The sequence below is a fragment of the Schistocerca americana genome, chromosome 11 (genome assembly GCF_021461395.2).
Source record: "Schistocerca americana isolate TAMUIC-IGC-003095 chromosome 11, iqSchAmer2.1, whole genome shotgun sequence".
In the NCBI taxonomy this organism is placed as follows: domain Eukaryota; kingdom Metazoa; phylum Arthropoda; class Insecta; order Orthoptera; family Acrididae; genus Schistocerca; species Schistocerca americana.
Window position 1 is genome coordinate 165832253 of NC_060129.1, and position 20584 is coordinate 165852836.

General features: G+C 40.9%; 1 protein-coding gene across 1 annotated transcript in view; it reads left to right on the forward strand.

The window, feature by feature from the left end:
* The window catches only part of LOC124553688 (tRNA-dihydrouridine(47) synthase [NAD(P)(+)]-like), a 226826-nt gene that overhangs the window by 138378 nt on the left and 67864 nt on the right, over window positions 1-20584 (forward strand). The window contains exon 8 of the mRNA XM_047127588.1: window positions 18526-18705. Within this exon, the coding sequence (XP_046983544.1) occupies window positions 18526-18705 (180 nt within the window). The remainder of the gene's footprint in view (window positions 1-18525; window positions 18706-20584) is intronic.

The following is a 20584-nucleotide window of genomic DNA, read 5'->3' on the forward strand; positions in this document are numbered from 1 at the left end:
TCCCATAATTGTTAGGGCTTCTGAGACTCACAAGAGGCATCCCTGTCATGACCTGGTGAAGCATTCACACCCTCATCCAGAGGTGCTTATGTTAATTAATAAGTTAGTTCATTAGTTAGATGTTAATTAGTTCATTAATTATGGCATGGTAGGAGCTATAAAGGAGTGATAAGGTGCCGGGTTAACATTAATTCAGACCTCCTCTAAAACAAATTTATTAACAAACAGTTCTTACTCGACAGTTATTAAAAAACATATTTTCCATCACAAGACTTATTTGTAATTGATGATATTTACGCTGATCAGTATCGAGGATAAAATACCGGTGATACAACAGTGTCAAGTTTGAGCCCAATGCAATTATTATGCGAATTAAAAGTTTGAACTAAAGCTGGACAAACTACTTGTGATAAACAAAATTTAACGTCCCCAGTGCTATCTTAAAAATGTGTGCAGTAACCCTTAAAGAAATTTATAACAAAAAACTGACAGCAATTCAAACCTAATCACAATATTTAGATAAATCCAATTTAGCAAAAGCACTTGAAATACACAACAACAGATTACAGCGGGACCCCCTTATCGTAAGTTTTGTATACATCAGTTTTTCTCATACCAAATTTAAAATATACTAATTTACTGCGCAGGAGTACTGAACAATTTCAAAACAAATTTAGGTGGAAAACTCCTTCAGATGAATGCCAAATTGAGAAACATGAACTACTCAATTACAGAAAGTAATTACTTAACTTGATAACAAATGTGCAGCATTAGAATTCATCTACTGCCACCTCAGTGGGTTTACAGAGCCATAATCTTGCAGTCTTATTTTATTTCACACATCAGTGTTCCACACACTTCCCAGCAGTACATTACACATATAATTAAATATCTGTGGTAAGACCTGAAATGGGAATCAGTCACCACTGGGCTCACACTTGCATGCGAGTAATGGCCCCCACCAGGGCAAACTCAGTGACAAGCTTTTAGCATGAACAGTTGAAACAAACAAATGACAAGCCATGGAACTAATGGCACCTCACAAGGGCAGACTCAATTACAATTTTGCAAAACGTACGACTAAAACACACAGATGGGCAAGTACTCAATAATAAAGTTGCTCAGCTTCACATGGAGTTATCCAGTACTCGTGTGTAAACGCAACTGAGGTACAGCGACAGTACGGTGACAGCTGTACAAGCCTCCGACTTTGCTTTAACTGCCGATCTCCTTCGTGCAAAATGGGAGCTGCTTTCCAAATGACAGCCTTCCAAACAACCACTCTCAGCAACAACTAGGCCACACCATCACTCCCGGTGCTGCCAAGTTTTCTGGCACATACAGTGGGCCACTCCCAGCACAGGGATGTGCTCGCCACCTTCCTTGTGCCACTGCCCGTCACGTGCCACCTCGTGGATCGCATTCGTACCACGAGGCTCTCTGGCAGAGAGATTCTACACAGCCAGCTATACCGCCGGAGAGGCACAAAGTCAAAAAATATAAAAACTTTATGGGAGGTTCCGACGTACAGCAAAAAGTATTTACGTGATCCGTAGATGAACTATTCTTTTATTGAAATGATGTGAAATGAGTCAGTTTACAGAATTTGTATACACTGAGCTGACAAAAGTCGTAGGATAGCGGTAGCATCGTGGACATGAGATACATATTAAGGGCAGTGTATTGGCGGAGTTGTCCTGTGTTCTCAGGTAATTCATGTGTAAAGGTTTTCGATGTACTTATGGCTGCACAATGGAAATTAACAGATTTTGAATGCAGAATGGAAGTTGTGGATACACGCGTGGGACATTACGTTTTGGAAATGGTTAGGGAATTCAGTATTGTGAGATCCACAGTGTCAAGAATGTGCCGACAGACCAAGTTTATGGCATTACCTCTCACCGTGGCTGCCGGCCTCCAGTTAACAACTGAGAGCAGCGGAATTTGCGTAGAGTTGTCAGTGCTAACAGACGAGCAACACTGCGTGCAAGCACCTCAGAAATCGATGTGGGGCGTACATTGAATGTATCCATTAGTACGGAGCAGTGAAATTTGTCATCGGTGGGCAACCGACGGGAGAGCCTTCGCTAACAGCCCGACATCACCTGATACGCGTCTCCTGTGCTCGTGCCCATATCGGTTGAGCCCTAGACAGTCGGAGAACCGTAGTGTGGTCAGGTGAGGCCAGATTTTGGTCGGTAAGAACTGACGGTAGGTTTCGAACGAGGCACTGACCCACGAAGCCGTTGACCCGAGTTGTCGACGAGGCACTGTGCGAGCTGGTAGCAGCTTCGTAATTGTGTGTGCTGTGTTTGTTTACATGGAATGGCCTGTGTCCTCTGGTCCAACTGAACCAATTGTTAACTGGAAATAGTTACGTTCTCCTACTAGGAGACCATTTGGAGCCATTCGTGGACTTCAAGTTCCGAAACGAGAGTGGAATTTTTATGGCTGACAATGCACCACGTCACAGGGCCACAAGTGTTCGCAATTGGTTTGAAGAACATTGCTGACAATTTGAACAAACAGTTCGGGAATCCAGATTACTCGACACAAATCACATTAAACGTTTACGGGATGTACTCGACAGGTCAGTTTGTACTCAAAATCCTGCACCAGCAACGCTTTTGCATTTATGGATGGCTATAGAGGCAGTGTGGCTCAATATTTCTGTAGGGGACTTCTGGTGACTTTTTGAGTCCGTGCCACGTCGAGTTGGTGCGCTACGTTGGGCAAAATTGGCAGGTGGCCCGTGACTTTTGTCACCTCAGTGTACACGATAAGTGTTAACATTAATGAACACAACATTATGAGAAGGATCGATTGATACTCAATGTACAGAGGAGATATTGAGTTGCAGGCAGCCTCAACAAAAAGATTGGTACACATTTGAGCTTTTGGCCAGAAGGCCTTCTTCTAAAGTAGCAAAGAACACACGTTCACACAAGAACAACTTGCACACAAGTGACCACTGAGTCCAGACTTTGAGCAGTAGGTGCAGTTGCTTACAGTTTGATTTCAGTGGTCATGTGTGTGCGACTTGTGCTCCCTTGAATGAATGTCTGTGTGTTTTCTTTTTTAGAAGACGGTCTTTTGGCCAAAAGCCCAAATGTATAGCAGTTTTTTTGTTGTGCCTGTGTGCAACTCACCATCCCCTCTATACAGTGAGTAGCAATCAATCCTTCTCATAATATTTTCATTATTCCAGCTTGAATTTTACGTTGTTTGAATCATTAATGGAAACATTATTTTCGAGTCCTGCTTATGAAACTGGACTTAAAAAGTAGTGTTTTTAGAGAATACCAGTTCTTACATAGAAATTTGTCCATAGAATAGAATGAGTTGTCCAGGAGAACTGGTATTAGATTAGATTTAAAACTTGCTTTGCGACCTGTCAGGCATTTTATGTTATTCGCCAAATGATCAGAAATTTTTGCTGCTGAATGTTGAGCTCCTCTCTGACCCAATGACAGCTTTAATGATGGGTTGTAAGGATAATTTCCTGCTCTAGTGTAATATGCATGGACATCACTGTTCATCTTCAATTGAATTTGATTATTTATGACAAATTTCATTGACAGATAGGTGAAGAGTTACCTTCATGATGACGTGGGTGAACACCACATATTATTCTTACCGCTTTCTTTTGTGCGATCAATACTTTCTAAGTGAGTTACCCCAGGAAGTTTTTCCGTAAGACATTACTAAGTGAAAATATGTGGAATATGTCAGGAGGTTCATTCATATGTTTCCAAGACAAGAGACTATGCAAAGTACAAAAGTAGCTGAAATTAATTATGCAAAGAATTGGTCTCTTGATTGTGTTCATCAAATGGAATGTCAGCGTCTGTGAAGTTTATTTATTTATTTATTTATTTATTTCGTTAACAGTGCAGAGTAATCCACTGCCTTGAAATGTAAGGTGGGTCGGATGCTTCTGAATCTAACAGCAAAGACCTATCATTGTTACAGTCTTATTGGTATACAGTTGTTAATGCTTTTTTTTATTAATATAAAGAACATAATATATAAAGATTTCTCTGAGGTTACAGTGAATTGAATGCTTAACAACTGTTAAAATGGTTTCATGTAATTTATTACTACCTAGTTGTTGAGAATATAATTTATATAATGCAAATGTCAAAGAAAAATAAATTTAAAAAAAAGAAAATGTAACACAATGAGAGTGGTGAAAATGATTTGCAGTATGTAGAGGGAAGTGATATGCTGTATTTGGATGTGTACTACAGTCTAAGTAGCATGTTGGTTAATAATGTACTATTTCTACCTATTTCAGATGAGAAGGTCTCGGTACAACCTCGAGCTATTCTCATCTGAAATAGTTTGTGCTAATGTATGTTTACACAGATTATACAGATTAAATGCTGATTGAGCACTTCATACATGGAGTACATGAATTTTAGCTTTACATGACAAATACACTTACGTTTGTAACTTGTTAGTAGAAATAGAATATAGTTCATTGCTACTTGAATGCATTATTCCTTAAATAACTTAATACATTTCTGGTATATAAAATTCATTGACTGTAGCTTTGAATAGAGAAGAGAATATACTTCTGTCTGCACACAGTAAGATGAGCAATACATTACTACTTCTGTGCAGTACACTTTAAACACTATGCAGTATGTCATTGGGGAGGGGGAGCCTCGGAATAAAGGTTTTTCTAGCCTTCTCCTCCCAAGCGACGTTACCTTATTACTACAGTCTTAGTATGTGGTGTGGTGTTTATATGTTTTAAGATTGTTGCATTGTTTGTGACTGTTGTGGCATGCAATGTCATGCATTGTTGGTTTTGGTCCCTTACATGTTGATCCCTTCTGAGTCATGTTCACTTAGTGTTCCTTCCTCAGTTTCGGAATCCGTGGTCGTGTTTGTGTCCTCCCATATGTTTCGTTGTGTTGTTCGTGCTTGTCTACGCCTCCTTCCATATGGGTTTTGGTGCTTGTATTCTTCGTGCAGAGTGTTCGATACAATATCGGCTACGCTATTTATTGTGTTCCATTCATTGGGATTACATATTATTCTGGCGATGTGGTTGTCGTTCTGTATAGGGCTCACTTGTGCTAGTGTGTTTCACAGCAGTGTGACATGTTCTGGTGTCCCAGTTTCTCTGCATACGCATACTTTGTCGTTAGTTACTCCCGTATGGTTTAAATGCACCGGATACGGCCCGTGGCCTGTCAGGAAATGGACCATCCCCCGGCTTGGGTCGACATGTTTCAGTTGTAGTGTTTCGCGTACATCAGGAAAGAAAGAGAGTGTACTCGGCGACCCTTCTTGGATGCGTCCCACTCTCTCTGCCATGTCTGAATCCACCATTGTTTCATTTGTCTTTTGTTCATAATGTCAGTTCCCGTAATTTTGGTGATTTTATCGACAGTGTCCCTCTTAAGCCAGTAAAGTGGAGCTCTGTGACCTATTGTTATGTCTATAGGTCAGGTCCCCATCACAACGCAAAGGGCCTCCAGTGACGCCGTGTTGGAGGCTCCGTTCATTCTGAGGAGTACACTACATTGACCTCGTCTTGCAATTGTCTTGTTAGTCTGTATGTTCAGTCTGTGAGCCCAAGCACTTGCGGCGAAGCGTGCGATGGATTTAAATATTGCAATGTTGTAGGTCCTTTTTGTGGAGTCTAAACGTATGGTGTGGGATAGTGAGCCATCAGCTCGTAGGCCCGTGTTTCATAAACAGATCAGTAAACGTACAGAAGTATCACTGCCTCCTAAAAGACCATCTTCCACGGATGCTAGGAAACGTTCCTCTGCAGGGTAGGAGGAAGCTGCGGTACCAACATGATAGCTGTCCGGCCCATAGTGTACGAAGTACTACAGCATGTCTTCACGTACTGTTTCCAATTCGTTGGATTGGATGCAGAGAACCTGTATGTTGGCCAGCCTGTTCCCCATATTTGACACCTCTAGACTTTTTCTGTGGGGAAGCTGAAAGACGCCGCCTACAAGGATGTACCAACTACACCTGATGATATCCAATGATGTATTACTGCAGGCTGCTCGAACATCTCTGCAGAAATGCTAGCACCTGTGCTGCAGTCGCTCCATACAAGACTGGAGGCATTTATTGCCACTGTCAGTGGTCATTTTGAACACAGTCTGCATTGGTCAGTTGCCTCGTTGCTGGTTGCAATCCACATAACTAGCGGGTACACTTGTGCTGTTCTTTAGTTTGTCTTAACACAGGTAATATACAAGTGTCAGTTTGGGAACTTTACAAAATATGATACCTCATAAGCAGCTCACTCTAGAATCCTGCAACAAACACCGTCGACATTCTATTTTACCCTATTTTTACTCTGTTAATGTCGATAGGTAGTGCTGTATTTAAAAAAGTGTATGCTTGCACAAAAAATACACTTTGTATGTACTAGTAAAATCTGTATATCGGCTTACGAGCCCCTGACTACCGACATATTGTGCGATAACTGCACGTCAGTAGCACTTCCCAGTACCACGATATTTGCAGTGAAAATTCTAAGTGATTCATCCTGTATAAGACACCACCCAGCAGAAGACAAACTGGGAATCAGGACTCTCCAAAGATGGCAGAAAGCCAACTTGCCAATTATCACACAGTTTGGATGAAGCCACTTTGACGAAAACCTGAGAGCGTTTCAGAATTATGTTATCTGTGTATCACTCCATTTTAACTTAGTATCTGACTGAGCCCTAAGTATTCGCACAAAGTGTGTTTTATGAGATTACAATGAAATGAATACCCTTAGCTGCATACAGGTATTGATATAAGTCAACGGGGACAGTTGAAAATGTGTGCCCCGACCGGGACTCGAACCTGGAATCTACTGCTTACACGACAGACGCTCTATCCATCTGAGCCACTGAGAACACAGAGGATGGTGCGACTGCAGGGACTATCTCTGGCATGCCTCCCGTGGGACCCACATTCTCAACTTACTGTCCCGCACTATATTCATAGTGCTCCTGCCCATCGTACTCATTACTCCTTGCTTTTCTGTCGATTCCCGTAAGAGTTTGGGCACTGTTTGTGTATCCGCACAGAAGAAGATGGTCATATATATATATATATATATATATATATATATATATATATATATATAAGAGATGATGTGACTTACCGACGAAAGCGCTGGCAGGTCGATAGACACACAAACTAACACAAACACACACACAAAATTCAAGCTTTCGCAACAAACTGTTGCCTCATCAGGAAAGAGGGAAGGAGAGGGAAAGACGAAAGGATGTGGGTTTTAAGGGAGAGGGTAAGGAGTCATTCCAATCCCGGGAGCGGAAAGACTTACCTTAGGGGGAAAAAAGGACACGTATACACTCGCACACACACACATATCCATCCACACATATACAGACACAAGCAGACATATGTCTGATGAGGCAACAGTTTGTTGCGAAAGCTTGAATTTTGTGTGTGTGTTTGTGTTTGTTTGTGTGTCTATCGACCTGCCAGCGCATTCGTTCGGTAAGTCACATCATCTTTGTTTTTAGATATATTTTTCCCACGTGGAATGTTTCCCTCTATTACATTGAGATATATATATATATATATATATATATATATATATAATGGAAGGAAACATTCCACGTGGGAAAAATTATATATAAAAACAAAGATGAGGTGACTTACCGAACAAAAACGCTGGCAGGTCGATAGACACACAAACACACACAAACATACACACAAAATTCAAGCTTTCGCAACAAATTGTTGCCTCATCAGGAAAGAGGGAAGGAGAGGGGAAGACGAAAGGAAGTGGGTTTTAAAGGAGAGGGTAAGGAGTCATTCCAATCCCGGGAGCGGAAAGACTTACCTTAGGGGGAAAAAAGGACAGGTATATACTCGCACACACGCACATATCCATCCACACTCCGGTGTGGATGGATATGTGCGTGTGTGCGAGTGTATACCTGTCCTTTTTTCCCCCTAAGGTAAGTCTTTCCGCTCCCGGGATTGGAATGACTCCTTACCCTCTCCTTTAAAACCCACTTCCTTTCGTCTTCCCCTCTCCTTCCCTCTTTCCTGATGAGGCAACAATTTGTTGCGAAAGCTTGAATTTTGTGTGTATGTTTGTGTTTGTTTGTGTGTCTATCGACCTGCCAGCGTTTTTGTTCGGTAAGTCACCTCATCTTTGTTTTTTTTTTTTATATATATATATATATATATATATATATATATATATATATATATATATATATATATATATATATATATATATATATATATATATATATATATATATGGGTGATAGTGAACCTCCAACTCTAGAAGAAGTTAAAGAAATAATCAAATCACTCAAGAATCGTAGAGCACCAGGAGAAGATGGCATCATCGCGGAAATCTGGAAGTTACAAGACCCAGAACTCACCAAAGACATCCACAGGATCTTGGAAGACATCTGGAAGACCATGAAAACTCCTGACGACTGGAAAACTGCCCTGATACATCCACTACACAAAAAAGGTGACAAGACTGACCCGAACAACTACAGAGGAATATCCCTACTACCGGTCACATACAAGATCCTCTCTAAAGCTTTACTGAACAGACTAGAATGCCAGACCGACCACTTGATTGGGGAATACCAAGCAGGCTTCCGTAAAGGGCGGTCTTGTGCGGAACAAATTTGGAACCTGAAAATGATTTTACAACACAAACAGAACCTGATCATTACCTTTGTTGACTTCAAAAAGGCATACGACTCTATCGACTGGAAAACTCTCTTCAAAATTCTAGCAGAATACAAAGTAGACAACAAAACACGGGCTATCGTAGAGCAAACCTTAACCAACACGACCTCCAAAGTAAAGTTCCGTGGGGAACTATCAGAGCCCTTTGAAATTCGCACAGGTGTCCGACAAGGCGATGGCCTCTCACCTCTCCTTTTCAATCTGGTGTTAGATAAGGTCATAAAAGAATGGGAAACATCACAACAGTGGATAACATTAGGAAACCTACAGATTAAATGCCTGGCTTTTGCAGACGATTTGGCGATTGTCACGAAAGGTATAAAGGAAACAAAAGACGCTATTGAAAAACTGCACGAAATCACTTCCAAAACTGGACTACAGATCTCTTATGAAAGACACAGTTTATGAGCACAAAGAAACTCTCATCTCTGAGCACAAAGTATGGCACGATTTACAAAACGGCAAACTTCAAATACCTCGGTGAAACACTACAAATGAGTGGACATAACAGAGACTCAAACGAAGAAAGAAAGACTAAACTGGACAAGGCATACAAAGTAGTGTGGAATCATTACAACAAGAAGTCTATCTCACAAAAAGCCAAATTATGCCATTACAACACGGTGGTGCTCCCCGAGGCACTATATGCAGCAGAGACCACACTAATCCTAGGGCATACACGTATCAGACAATTAGAAAAAGTAGAACGGAAAATACTTAGGAAAATATTTGGCGCAACTAACAACAATGGTTTATGGATCAAGAAACCTACAGAGGAACTGCACAAACATACGGAGACAATCACAGAAAAGATTAGAAAACGCAGATTACAATTCTATGGACACCTATACAGAACGCCATCACACAGGCTGACCAAACAGATCTTTGACTGGATAACCACTAGAAACAACAAATGGGTGGCAGAGGTAGAAAACGACCTGAACCAACTCAACATAACAGCAGACACAATAAACAACAGAATAAAATTCAGAAACATCATTAAGAAAAGTAAACTACATGAGATACAATGTGACAAACGAACAGGCATAAAATGGACTGAAGAAGGCAAGCAAGATCACAGCCAGAAGATGAAAGAAATATGGGCAACCAAAAAGGCAATCAAGATGAAGCCGAAGACACAAAGCCGACAAGAAGCATGGACAGAGGACCGGAAACAGAAACACAGCGAGCAAATGAGGGAAGTTTGGGCAGCCAGGAAGGCAGCAAAAAGAACTGGCCATGTAGTTTAGTCCAAATGCGCTCTTTAAGGGCAAAACACCAATATATATATAATAGAAGGAAACATTCCACGTGGGAAAAATTATATATGAAAACAAAGATGAGGTGACTTACCGAACGAAAGCGCTGGCAGGTCGATAGACACACAAACAAACACAAACATACACACAAAATTCAAGCTTTCGCAACAAACTGCTGCCTCATCAGGAAAGAGGGAAGGAGAGGGGAAGACGAAAGGAAGTGGGTTTTAAGGGAGAGGGTAAGGAGTCATTCCAATCCCGGGAGCGGAAAGACTTACCTTAGGGGGAAAAAAGGACAGGTATACACTCGCACACACGCACATATCCATCCACACATACAGACACATATATATAATAGAGGGAAACATTCCATGTAGGAAAAATATATCTAAAAACAAAGATGATGTGACTTATCAAATGAAAGTGCTGGCAGGTCGACAGACACTCAAACAAACACAAACATACACACAAAATTCAAGCTTTCGCAACAAACTGTTGCCTCATCAGGAAAGAGGGAAGGAGAGGGGAAGACGAAAGGATGTGGGTTTTAAGGGAGAGGGTAAGGAGTCATTCCAATCCCGGTAGCGGAAAGACTTACCTTAGGGGGAAAAAGGGACGGGTATACACTCGCACACACACACATATCCATCCACACATATACAGACACAAGCAGACATATTTAAAGACAAAGAGTTTGGGCAGAGATGTCAGTCGAGGCAGAAGTGCAGAGGCAAAGATGTTGTTGAATGACAGGTGAGGTATGAGTGGCGGCAACTTGAAATTAGCGGAGATTGAGGCCTGGTGGATAACGGGAAGAGAGGATATATTGAAGAGCAAGTTCCCATCTCCGGAGTTCGGATAGGTTGGTTCTCACAAACTTGTTTGTTTTTTTATGCAAAAACAGTGAAACATCTTTGTTATAAGCTTTGATGGCAGAATTCTGCAGACAGTACTTTCTAATTAGGCTTGGAAGAAACTGGTTTATTATAACCTTAGTAACCCCAGTTAAAGTCCTGTCTGAATTGTGTTTAAGAAAAAAATGTTTCACAACCTTGTTCATGGCTTCAACTCCATTTGTAGTGTCAATAGTTGCAAATCTGCTCTTGTCCTCATACGCTTTCACCCATCTTTCACATACCGTTAGCCATTACTGTTGACAGTATGGCCATGCATGCTCGTTTCTCCGAGAAACCTCATGCGTTCGCAACTCTTCTACGCGATCTCTAAATTCTCTCTCTGTTGGTGATTCTGAAATTTCTTGCCACATATCCAGAAATGTCTTCATGTCATTTGGTACACGTAGATTATCCTTTTTTTTTTTCAACCATCTTCCCCATGCCTGTTTTCTATGGAAAAGGCACAAGTAAACTTTTGTCTGAGGGAATGCTTGCTCAATTGCATTTATCTCTGACTCCGAGAAATCAGTAAGCCAATAGAGGGGATTCCAATCCTTGTTCCAGTCCTTGAAAATGTCTAGTGCTTCATGAATGGATCTTGCATTTTCAATCTGAATGAAAAAAAAAAACCGACAACCAAATAGCCCACATTACTCTTCACAGCTATAAAAAATAAAGGAATATCATATGTTGTTGTTTTGTATGTTGCATCTAACAAACAACTACCCCCATACTTCTTCAAAAGATCTCTCTGCCAACTGCTCTGATAGCAAAAAAGTAATGGTTTCACTTCTCCATTGGATCCCGTACAGTGTCTATAATAAATCATGTGATTGCTCGAGTCTTTGTGCCACTCATCAACCTGATTCTGCAGTCTAGTCTCGTCAAACAATACTTTATTTGTACCATAAAGGGTCCGATAAATGTGACTGTAAATAGTTTTCTCTGTGGGGTAAAAGGTAGTATTCATTTGACCTGGTATGTGTGTCCCAGTGAAATTGATTTCAACAAATCTGTCTAGAGCCAACTTAATGACTTTGAGAGATGTCATGCCACTGAGTACTAAGTTTTTGATTTCCTTTACAAGTGAAGGATGTATGTACCCACTTGCTTCAACACTTTCAGTAGCATGTGTGTGTGCACTTGCTGGGGAAGCAGTCAAATAATAACGTAGATAGCTCTTAGGCGGGCATGGCAATGCCAAATCTTTCTGTAGACTTGCAAGAACCTGTAAGACAAAAATGTATCAATTATTTAATTAAGAGCATTAAAAACAATAGATTTTAAAGTATACAGTCAACTGATCATGTAAAATTTTCTCCAAGCAGAACCCAAACTGGATACTTACTTTTGCCTTGGTATCCCTGTGTTCAGTTGCTGAGTGCATACTGTAATCAGGATACACCCTTATACACTTCATATTTAAAGTTGCTGGGCAGTTGGATTTTCTAGTATCCATGATCCTCAATCTCTTACGAGGAGTCACATGGTCGTCCTAAAGAGGGTAAAGAACTACTATAAAATTTATTTAATAAACTTTCCCTGTAAAGAACTTGTTTTATGGAAAGTAAGTATATCTTAACACAGCATGATATTACCAAGTGCTCAGGTACACTAGACTCTTTACTTTTATAGTATTTTGGCCCCAAAACACAGTGCCTCAACCACACACTCTCCACTGCAAATGCACAACCAAGAAAGGGGATAGGGACATGTCCCTGCATTTGCTTGAAGAAATGCTTTGTTTTACCTGGAACAGTTAATATATTTCTCACAGACAAAAAAACATTGTTATTGTTAAATAATTCACATATGTTATTGTTAATTAACTAAATACAACGTGAGAAAACATTTCATTCATTTGACAGGTATTGTCAAAGTTCTGAACTGATGGAAGCAGATTGTCTATCTACTTTACATAGTACTGGAGCAAAATTTTACAGGATGTCACACCTATTGTATCTAGCAAAGAAATGGAACTGTCTGCCATGTGCAATGAGGATACCATACTGATTTCGGGCAACTGAAGTGCTTTATTGTGGTTCCAATAAATGTGGAATTAATATTCTTTGTAAACAAAGGAGATGTGAAGAACACTTATGTAGAAAAATGTAATTACTATAAATGTGGAATTACAAAAAATAAACTTAACTAGGAAGACAATAAAGCTAAACATGCCTGTCAATAGGTTCAATGAGCTGACTACTGTTTTACATATCCACCACAATTATCGAAAACCATAGAAACTATTTCAACATGAACACAGCAGTATAGATTCATTAAAATTATTTGTTAGTTGGCATCTGTCACTTGTTGCTAAAGTGTTGGCACACCAGCTGCTGCTGTATTATAGGCAACAAACAGAGCAGGTCACTCTGCAAGTGCTGTTCAATTTGATTTTCATGTTAAAAAAAGTAGGTTTAGCTCAGTAGAGGCAGAGCACAGGTTGGGATTACGAAAGAATGGGAGACATATACATGTAACTCTGGGCAGTGTTGGAAGTGGCCATTATGAAATAACATGAATATGACATGCTCTGCTGACAACTGGTTTTGGAGTGACCAATGGCATAACTGTGGCAGATATGACATTTTATAGCCCAGAATTTAAACTGATTTGATAACCTAACCATAACATGATGTGCAATATATCCTAGAAAATGGCTGTCAGCATCCTACAGAAGAACTGTTAATCGTACTTTGTTCACAACAATTAATACACTGACCACGGGCAGTTGCAGCAGAGCCTCACACCGAATGCTGCTGCCTGGCCTGGCTTGATGGTGAAACATCCGACACTAAGCAGGTGGCAGGAAACTAGCTGAAGCTATTCTCTATAAGCAAACTCAAGACAAAAATTGTATTTCGATGCTAAAAGCAAACTAATTTCTTCCTTTCATTAATTATGGCACCTGAAACTGTCCTCACACAAGCTGCGTGGACTGCCAAACTACCAACTAATGAGCAGTCCTGGTTTGTATTCAGTTACAGGTTATAGGTGACAAGCTGATTTCAAATGAAATAATGATATGAAGAAGAAATATAAGGAATTAAAAAATAAATACAATGTCGAAAATGACACAGCAGAGTGTTAGAAATAAAACTGCATCCAAACCTATTAACTAAATAGAAATAATGAAGTAATTTTGATAATATTTTGGTATAAAAAATATGAAAGAATCTGTCAAGACTCAAATCCACAACTTTATATGGATCAGGAATGTTTCTTATCCGTTGCACTTCGCCACCACTCTACATTACACTAATGTAAGATTATTTGGTCCCAACGATCATGTGCTACCTTCAACCAGATCAGCCTTTCACATTATGTTACGACGTGAAAGCTAGCTCTAGCACCATAAAGATATTGTAAGGATACGTAGTTATGCCTACTGTCTGAAAATGTTGTTTAAGGCCAATCTTGTTGAAGGCAGCAAATGATTGCATGGCGTTCAAACACATCGAGAAAGGAAGTCAGACAAGAAAATGGAAGTGGATTGATCAGCTGTTGTGGCAGTCAGGAAATGGCGAACAGAGATAGTTTGGACCTGACGCATTCAGCACTCTGGAGGAAACCAGCTCCGACAGGAATTGTCAACCAACTAATAATTTTAATCAGCCTATTATCAAATGCAAGTGTGTAAAAATTACTGAGTGTACGGCTGTGAAAATGGATAAATGACAAACAAGTCAACACAGAGGAAAATAATTAATACAATTCTGCCTTGCATATAACAACAACTATTAACAATAACAAAAACAGTCAATTCCATCAATTGTTAGTGCAGCTTACAAAGAAATGTCCATTTAAAGTAGCCTATATATACTATCCCTAATTCCAGCAAACTAAGTTCTTCCTTCAAGTATACATGTATGAACTAAAATGGGTCTAGTGTAGCAGGGGATACAACCCGTCGGCTTTGGACAATGACGTCACAAGTCGCCAGAGAGCAGTTTACCATTTTCGCTTTTGCTGTTATGTTTCAGTTTCGTTTTTTTACTGATTGCTTAATAAAGTGGATCTGTTTATTCTATCTCGTGAGATTTTTTTTTTTTTTTTTTAAAGCCAAAAAACACTTATCAGCCACTGAAGGGAGCTACAACACTAAGAAGAATCGCTTCTCGATTGGCCACTTGTGACGTCATTGTCCAAAGCTGACAGGTTGTATCCCCTGCTACACTAGTCCCACTAAAATGGTAAACCACAGAAAGTAATTAATGCAGCAGTTCACTTACTTTTCATAACATCTGAAGAAGGCTCTTTAAAACGACTACTTCTCACGCAGTATGAAAACCCCACAGTTTTCAGCTGATCGAGAAGTGTTTCCACCTGAGAATAAAGTGACGAGTAGCATAAACTGAGGGTACCTACACTTAAGGTTAACTGGGAAACATGAATGAAGAGGGAAATTTTAGGCTTTATAAAATTCAGTTATTTAATGTACACAGCCTTTCATCACATCTGATGTTTTTGACAGCTAAAGTAAGTAAGTGTTATGTTATTAATCATGGATGAGTTAACAAAATTGGGAGTTCATTTGTTTGCTCTTTTGCTTTTATTCCATTGTTATTCACTGACCACAAATTATGTTACTGTTGACTTCAGTTAAAATTGTGATCATAAAATGTTCTTTCAGTTGTGATTATTATGATGAAAAATATTTTCCAAGTGCACATGAAGTTTAATGACCTAGTTTTGAGGTTAACTGATCAGTGCTTCAGTTAACCTCATTTCAAGCACGCCTTGCCTTATGTCAACAAAACCTTTATTAAGCATAATAATTATGCATACTATGAATTCCAGGTTGTATATACTAAGAATAAGACAATCACCAGTCAAAACTATCCAGTACAACTGATGAAAGTTGGAACTGGTTAATACATCCATGAAAAAGTTTTTGTAAAAATTACAAAATGATTTCTCTCCTACAATTGAAAAATATCAGTTTTCGGCTGTCAAACTCTTAACAAAAGTGGAAGAAAGACCTCTGACTACATTACTTCAATACAACATCCATTAAGCTTAATCACAAAATCTGCAAGCATCTTGGCACATTAATTACAAAGGGATTGAAATCTGTGACAAAGACCTGGGAAAGAGAGCATGATACAACGAATTGCTCACAGAATTCATGAAACTTCCATTACGTACATGAGACACTCCCCTCAAGGACCACAACTTATGATTCTGCATAATCACCATATGAAAAAAAAAACAGCATAATTTTGCATACTCTACCACATCATACAAGCCATAAGCTATGACTTCTTGTCTTGAAGTCTTACTTAAGTTATTGTATGATACAGGAAATTATCTAATGACAAATAGAGCAAAATCAATCACGATCTGGGCTGGTTAGCCAGAATTCCTCCTTATCACCAACAGAAATAATACAGCACTTTTAAGGCTTATTTGACTGATACACTCCAAACTTAAAAATAATTTGCCATCTATTTCTACTATTGCTATTCCTGACAAGGTTATAGATGCAGACCTCAACATTTCTCCTCCTTGAGAAGTCAACACTATCCAGTAGAAGAACTGAGATAATATCTCTAGAAGACATTTTGCCTCATCCCAAGTCCTATGTTGTGAGACGAAAAACTAAGAAAAATAAATAAATGACTTAATAACTCACTCTCATCATCATTATCTCCAGTAAAAGCCAGATCAATAGAAGAAATTAAAATAAAATCTAGTAGAGCAATAAGAAGAGTGTAGATGTGAAAGAACACCTGTAAGAGAAGTTTAACTTTGAGGGCTTCAAAGTGTCATAACGTTCTATACCCTATGAGGACCCATATTCACCAACGAGTATTTCTAAAGACTAAAACAGCTTACATTATCATCAAAACTTCAGTGTGGTGCTGAGAAAATTTTAGATCCTGACAGACTTTGTCTACCAATATAATCCAGGAATCCCAATAGAGTTCCAACATTATCCACACATACTTAAGCAGCCACCTAAGCAATGGTAATAATTGAAACATCGTAACATGTATTAATTAAGCGGACAGTTATTACTGAGCAATGGTATCCTGAACAAAAAGCTCTCACTCAGCATCCATCAACAATACACCTTTGCTCAGAATTCAGTAGGGAGGCCAAATGTGGTCATGTTGCAACATTTGCATAAAGTGGCATTCATTACAGTGCTATTGATGAAAAAAGTTGTTTCATAGTTGATGTCACTGACCTTGCTGAAACTTTGGTGAGAAACTAAGGATCTTACAGTCATTTGAATTGCAGAGTTCCATATCCCTGCATAGAGTTTTCTAGCTAATCTCTGAATTCAGTACCTCAATTAAATTCATCTCAGTGCCAGCACAAAGAAAACAGCAGTAATGGATTTGTGCAATTATGCACTGGAGCTGATAGTGCAATTAGAAAGAACTACGTAAAATTCCTGGGAAAATGCAGGATACATTTATGTGGAATACAGAGCCCACGCTCCGGCAATGACATTAGCTGCAAATATACTGCTTTTTATTTTCCTTTTGCATGATTGTTCCCAGGCCCTGAGTCCCATTTTCATGTGTGTGTCTTCTAAATTATGCCATTTACTCGAGACGACGTTTGCGCTTGAGCTGCTGCAATGTTCAGTTTCTTTTACAGTAATACATAGATGACGAACTCACAAACGGCGAATTTTGAAACAAAGTTAACATTAACTTCCTAAACACCGATCATTAATTACAATATTCCACGTGTATATGTTACAGTAAAGGTAATGTAACAATGCAGCACCTCACAACGAAAACAAAGAAAAAACTGCATAATACATAAAAAACCTCACTTAAAAATTGGAATCAGATCGCGAAAAGCGACATATAAAATTTATTAAAATGAAATCTTAACTGGCAGCAGAAAAAAAGTTATTTTCTAAGGCGCATATTTTTGTCAGCCAATTCTAACATAAAATTATTATTACCTCCTCCAACGAATTACAATAGCCTGAAATCGGGCCATCCTCCGAAACTCTGAAATCTTTCAGAGCGTCACGAAAGATGTTTTCATACACCTGAGACATTTTGCTCGATAGCGAAAACACAACCACTCAAGATACACGGTCAGTATGACAGTGCAGAACAAAGCAGACGCTTTTCCCGCCAACTCGATTCGACCACAGATCTCGATCAGTCGACAAGTGTGCAGCGCGTTTGCGTATACGTCATTTTGACGTCACTTCCGAGTGGTTTTGGACCACAATGATGTGTCTGTTAGGCTTCCCGTATATGTGTGTGTGTGTGTGTGTGTGTGTGTGTGTGTGTGTGTGTGTGTGTGTGTGTGTGTGCGCGAGTGTATACCCGTCCATTTTTCCCCCTAAGGTAAGTCTTTCCGCTCCCGGGATTGGAATGACTCCTTACCCTCTCCCTTAAAACCCACATCCTTTCGTCTTTCCCTCTCCTTCCCTCTTTCCTGATGAGGCAACAGTTTGTTGCGAAAGCTTGAATTTTGTGTGCATGTTTGTGTTTGTTTGAGTGTCTGTCGACCTGCCAGCACTTTCATTTGGTAAGTCACATCATCTTTGTTTTTTTTTTTTATATATATATATATATGAGACATGTCTGAAAGAACAGATACCAGCTTCATATATATGAAGTGTGTTTTGTTTAGTGGGCAACTATTAACGACTAGTCACGTTCACAGGGCGGCGGTTCTGGACTGCTGCGGCGCGAGCGGGTGCTGGAGGAAGTGGTGCGCAGCACGACCGGCGTACTGTGCCAGACGCCACTGACGGCCAAGCTGCGCACCGGCGTCTACAGTGGCAAGAACGTCGCCCACGAGCTGGTGCCCAAGTTTGCCGACTGGGGAGTCTCCCACATCACGGTGAGTGTACGGCCACGTCTGGAGCGGCGAGGATTCCTTTTTTGTGCCCGTGTTTTACTTTCTCGTCCCTCAATCTCGTGAGATTCTTCGTCTTGTAGAAGGCATTCTATATATGCTGTCCAGTCACATCAATGTGACACCTGTCAAAAGCCCGAATGACCAACGTTTGTAGTGCAGAGAACTGCAAGGTGTGCAGGAAGAGAGTCGGGAAGGTACTGACAGGGGCGTGGTGACAGGCCAATGCTAGTACTGTGACCAGCAACGGTAGATTTCTCGGTCGAGGATTCGTGGTGCGAACAGTCCGACTGAGGTGGTCCCACAGTTTCTCTGTTAGTTTTAAGTCTGGGGAGTTTGCTAGCTGGTGTGGTGTGGTGTGGTAAGCTCATCCTGCTGTTCTTCAATCAATGCAAGTAGACTGCTGTGTCAGGTCGCATTGTCTTGCTAGTACACTCATGCTCATAAATTAAGGATAATGGTGACGCATGGTGAAACAACGCTCTGCTGGGTGGTTTTCGGATTTAAATCACCTCAGGGTCTGACCGTGCGGTGCATTTGACATGCGGTCGTCGCACGGTGGCACTGGCAGTAGTCCACATACGCAGAGGTGTGTCGGTGCATGTCAGAGTACGGTGCAGCGAGTAAGTGTGCAGACGTTTTCAGGCGTGCTAATGGTGACTGTGTGTTGAAAATGGCTCAAAGAACACACATTGATGACGTTATGAGGGGTAGAATACTAAGGCGACTGGAGGCTGGTCAGACACAGCAGGTCGTAGCACGGGCCCTCTGTGTGCCACAAAGTGTGATTGCAAGATTGTGGCAACGAGTCCGGCAGACAAAAAACGTGTCCAGGCGCTACAGTAGGGGACGCCCACAGTGTCCAACACCACAAGAAGACCGATATCTCACCATCAGTGCCCGCAAACGGCCACGGAGTACTGCTGGTAGCCTCGCTCGGGACCTTACCGCAGCCACTGGAACAGTTGTCTCCAGACACACAGTCTACGTACGACTGAACAGACATGCTGTATTCGCCCGGAGACCTGCAAGGTGCATTCCACTGACCCCTGGTCACAGGAGAGCCCGTAAAGCCTGGTTTCAAGAACACAGTACACGGTCATTGGAACAGTGGTCCCAGGTTACGTTCACGGACGAGTCCAGGTATAGTCTGAACAGTGATTCTTGCCGGGTTTTCATCTGGCGTGAACCACGAACCAGATACCAACTTCTTGTCTTTGAAAAGGACCTGTATGGAGGTCGTGGTTTGATGGCCTGGGGTGGGATTAAGATTCGTCGATGTACACCCCTGCATGTCTTTGACAGGAGAACTGTAACAGGTCAGTTGTATCGGGACGTCATTTTGCACCAGTATGTCTGCCTTTTCAAGGGTGCAGTGGTCCCCACCTTCCTCCTGATGGATTATAACGCACGGCCCCACCGAGCTGCCATCATGGAGGAGTACCTTGAAACAGAAGATATCAGGCGAATGGAGTGGCCTGCCTGTTCTCCAGACCTAAACCCCATCGGGCACATCTAGGATGCTCTCGGTCGACGTATCGCTTCACGTCTTCAAACCCCTACCACACTTCAGGCACTGGTGCAAGAATGGGAGGCTATACCCCAGCAGCTGCTCGACCACTTGATCCAGAGTATACCAACCCGTTCTGCGGCCTGTGTATGTGTGCACGGTGATCATACCCCATATTGATGTCGGGGTTCATTTGCAGGAAACAGTGGCGTTTTGTAGCACACGTGTTTCGGGACGGTTTTGTCAACTTACTAGCAATACCGTGGACTTACAGATCTGTGTAATGTGTGTTCCCTACGTGCCTATGCTATTATCGCCAGTTTTGTGTAGTGCCACATTGTGTGGCACCACGTT